General features: G+C 40.1%; 1 protein-coding gene across 1 annotated transcript; it reads left to right on the top strand.

Annotated features, from left to right (window-relative positions):
• Nucleotides 1–722: 722 nt before the first annotated feature.
• Nucleotides 723–2,987, top strand: mrpl20 (mitochondrial ribosomal protein L20). The gene is made up of 4 exons (XM_088337168.1): nt 723–917; nt 1,045–1,155; nt 1,238–1,315; nt 2,616–2,987. The coding sequence occupies exons 1-4, from the start codon at nt 831–833 to the stop codon at nt 2,787–2,789; spliced, it is 450 nt and encodes a 149-aa protein (XP_088193294.1). The 5' UTR covers nt 723–830; the 3' UTR covers nt 2,790–2,987.
• Nucleotides 2,988–4,122: the final 1,135 nt, after the last annotated feature.

The following is a 4,122-nucleotide window of genomic DNA, read 5'->3' as shown; positions in this document are numbered from 1 at the left end:
CATTGACCAGCCATCTAAGATGGGAGGCTGCGTCCTTTCTTTTGTGGACTTTATGGGCAATTTTACACATAACTTATTTTATTGATGTTCACAACGTTTTGTGTATTGTTACCCAATGCAACATCTATCGCAGCTTGGTCATCCTGGAAGGGGGATTATCACTTGATTGGCCCCTTGTCAAGGATTCTTATTTTGCTCATGTTAAGGTTTTTGACTTTTTCCTTGCCCACGTGTCGGTTTTAGATCAGGGGATGGTGTAATTGTGGCCTGTGCAGTCCTTTGAGACATCTTGTGATGAAGGGCTATACAATTAAATGTTACTTGACTTGGCACTCAATAACCACAACAAGACTAGGGAGGTCTAACCCATATAGAATGGTCCACTGACGGTTTAATTAGTCAGAATACACGTATTCCAATAATTTGCAGGAACATCACTCACCAAATGGATCTGCACAAAAATCTCGGTTAAAGTTTGTTATTTTAAACTGAAAAAACAACTGTTCCAGCTGATAAAAAAGCTACCAAATATATAGAGCAAATTTGAATACAAATTTCTCGACCCATAAGTATTATTCAAAAATACAAGTTTGTATGATAATTCAAGTACTTTTGCTCAAAATTCAAACGATGTTATTTTTTTCTAACGGATGTCATTATTTCAGCACTAAGAGGCGCTGAATAATACACACTGTCCCTTTAACGATATCTCGGTGAGAAAATCAAGCGCATCTTCGTAGTTGTACATGCGAATGCGGCTCGTGTGGATTTACTAAGGTCACGCACAGCAGCCTGGCCTCATTTTGTCCATAAGACTTGGAATTCTAAAAATGGTATTTCTAACGTTGTCTAGTTGGATTAGAAACCGCGGACCCGACAGATACTGGAAGGTTCAAGAGCTTCTCAAGCATGCCCGGGTAAGATAGCAATATGCTAAATCAATGAGTCTCTTTAGTGTGGTCATCCTTGTTTGGAGAAATCAATGACTCAAAGATGTCTCCAAAATGAGAAGATCATCATTTAATATTTTTTTTTTGTTTAAAGCATTTTAGAGGGAGGAAGAACCGCTGTTACAGTCTGGCAGTACGAGCTGTCAGGAGGGCTTTCGTCTACGCTACCAAAGGACGGAGGCTAAAGAAACGCAACATAAGAACCGTGAGATTGTCCTAGACATTATTATTTTTTTGTTGTAGTCGTCTTTTGCTAAATTCCTTTTCGCTCTTTTGACCTTGCTCAGCTTTGGATCTCACGCATTGCTGCAGCTTCCCGGGAGCACGGCATGAAATATCCTGTGGTCATGTGCAACCTGACAAAGGTTCGTCATTACACGGGTTTATTGATCATAGCTTTCATGTGAAGTCATTTTTTTGTAAAGCCCTTTATCACAAGAAGTCTCAAAGGGTTGTACATACCGTGACAGACTACAAATTATCATTACACCATCCCCTGATCTAAAACCGACATGGGGGCAAGGGAAAACTCAAAACCTCAGAACGAGCAAAAAAAGAAACCTGGAGGAAGGGACTGCATTTCAGGTTATCACCATTCCAAGAGGACCAGACTGCAATGGATTTTGCAAGGGGGTCAACAAAGAATACACAGACATTGTCAACATGAAATATAGGTCATTCATAAGCTGTCGAATATAATATATAATATATGTGTTTTAAGCTTAGATTTAAACAGTTCCACAGATGTTGCAGATCTAATTTCAGGGGTACGAGCATTCCACAGCACCGGGGGCCGAATGGAGAACGCTCTTAAACGTTTTGCGTTTGCCACATGGGTTTCCCATTGGTTTGTCCTCCCGCTACAGTTTTCTGCAGTTGACACACAACCAAATCTGCTTTTATAAGCAAACCCCTTGATTTCAGTGTTTTATTAGTTCTAAATTCATCGCGTGTGAGTATGTATTTGATTTCTCAAAATCCCGAAATTATAATTTTCCTGAGTGCATTTGTTTATTGACAATTTACCATTCCATTAATTTCTGGTTGCTGATTGGCCACTAGTATACTGGTATTGACAACCATTACAAGTACTGATGTCCTGCTCCTGGTATCAGTACTTGCCATCCCTAGTTTTCAATATTATTCGGCTGACAGAAAGGCATTACATCAATCCACTGTCACTGTAAAAATAACTATCATCAAAACACATTTTTCCCTGCATGAGCGAGTGAGTTGTCTCTCTGTGTTCCCCGCAACTGGCTGGCAACCAGTTCAGGGTATCCCCTGCCCACTGTCCAAAGATAGCTGGGATGGGCTCCAGCACCCCCGCGACCTTACTAAGGATAAGTGGATGAATGGATGGATATTGATGTTCACTATGTTTTGTGTACTACTACCCAATGCAAAATCTTTTGCACCCTGGTAAACCTGGAAGAGGGATTACCACTTCTGAGGCCCCTTCTCAAAGTTTCTTATTTTCCTAGTGCTAAGGTTTTGAGTTTTTCCTTGCCCGCATGTTGGTTTCAGATCAAGGGATGATGTTATTGTAGACTGTGCAGTCCTTTGAGACATCTTGTGATTAAGGGCTATACACATAAATGTGAATCGACTGCATCTTCTTAGCTTTCACACTTCTGATGTGAGGTCTGTTTTTGGTATCCACAGAGCAGCGTTCAGCTCAACCGACGGGTTCTCAGCGACTTGGCCATCACGGAACCTCGCTCATTCCTCGCCCTCGCTAAGCTAGCAAGGACCCGGCAGCAAGAAGGTTTCATAGCAGCCCTTGGTGATGGCAAAGAACCTCCTGGTATCTTCTCCCGGGTTGTTGTGCAACAGTAGCCGTTGTGATACTGGTTTCTATTCTTTAGAGATGAAAAGTGGATACATACCAGGATATGTTTTAAAAAAAAAAATTGTGTTCCTTTGCAGCTTTCCTAAGAAAACCGTGGTCATAATTTTCTCCTGTTTGTACATATTTCTCATTCGATTGTCCTTTTGAATGTTGAGTTATTATTAAACATTTTGATATCCTGTAAATTTTCTGTATTTTATTGGATTTTACTGGCATATGTACTACTACTAATAATAAGCCCCACCTCTCATTAAGTTAAAAAAACGTGATGGATCTATGAATAGTTGACTGGGAGGTCACTGGTTCAAGCCTCGGCTGAGTCATACCTAAGACTTACAACATTGGTACTCATTGCCTCCCTCCTTGGCGCTCTGCAGTAAGGGTTGGAATTGGGGGGTTTGGTCACCTAATGACTCCCAACACAGCAGTTGGGTCTAAAAAATCTGGCGTCGATCGAAGCCGTCGCGTCGAGAGGTTCGCGTGTCAAATGTTTTCCTGTATATATCATGTTTATGGTTTATACTGGCTGAATAAATAAATACAATATATTAGCGAATAAAACAACGATTCCTTGATATTGGTGGAGACTTAGCACATTTATTATTATTATTTTATTCATTTGGGGTTTCTTTTTGATTGACAAAATCATCATAACAGGCAAACATGGTTTTGTTTTTCTCCCCATTGCAAAGAAAATATCTATCTACCTTGGTCATATCCCTCAAGAGGGGTGACTGACTGCAAGACAAACACAGTAACAAAAAAAAAAGGGAAAAAATAGCAAAAAACACACATTTTTTTAAACCATGGCCAACCCAAATGCCCAAACACCCAAACAAGTTAGGCACCCTGGCACCTAAGTTGGTCATGCTTTCGTCCCTCCAGATGAAACGGGACACAAGAAAGCGGCCATGTCACTATTGTTCAAGAGCAGGGCCCGACAGCTTTCACTGGTTTACCCCTGCCGCATCATACAGGTGCCCTGCCCATCCCTTAGAACGCGCCCAAACATCCCACTATCCTTTTACAACACCATAGAAAAAGCAAAGAAAAGATAGATAATAGAAACTTATGCTGTTCAATCCTCTTAATTATACAATATACTCAATATTCGTAAGGAAGCAACCTCCCAAAACATACCAAAAAAAATAAAATACAAAAAAGAAAATAAATAAATAAAAGAATAAAAAAAAGACATAGTGCATTTTTCAAAGCGATCATATAATATTTGTGTGGACAAAACAACTGTTTCTTAATATTGTTCCATGGTCCCTTCGTCCATGCCAAAACTGCGCCCTTAAGTTTAAAATTTGGTTTTAT

Source organism: Urocampus carinirostris, chromosome 6 (assembly GCF_059441175.1).
Source record: "Urocampus carinirostris isolate Australia breed hairy pipefish chromosome 6, RoL_Ucar_1.0, whole genome shotgun sequence".
In the NCBI taxonomy this organism is placed as follows: Eukaryota; Metazoa; Chordata; class Actinopteri; order Syngnathiformes; family Syngnathidae; genus Urocampus; species Urocampus carinirostris.
Note: the sequence above shows the minus strand (reverse complement) of the source record. Positions and strands in the feature narration are given on the sequence as shown.

Excerpts from the sequence above, each read along its gene's own strand:
- mrpl20 (XM_088337168.1), top strand. The coding sequence starts at position 831 with ATGGTATTTCTAACGTTGTCTAGTTGGATTAGAAACCGCGGACCCGAC. Across the intron at positions 1,156-1,237 it reads AGAAACGCAACATAAGAACC|CTTTGGATCTCACGCATTGC; the intron begins GTGAGATTGTCC and ends GACCTTGCTCAG. Across the intron at positions 1,316-2,615 it reads TCATGTGCAACCTGACAAAG|AGCAGCGTTCAGCTCAACCG; the intron begins GTTCGTCATTAC and ends TGGTATCCACAG.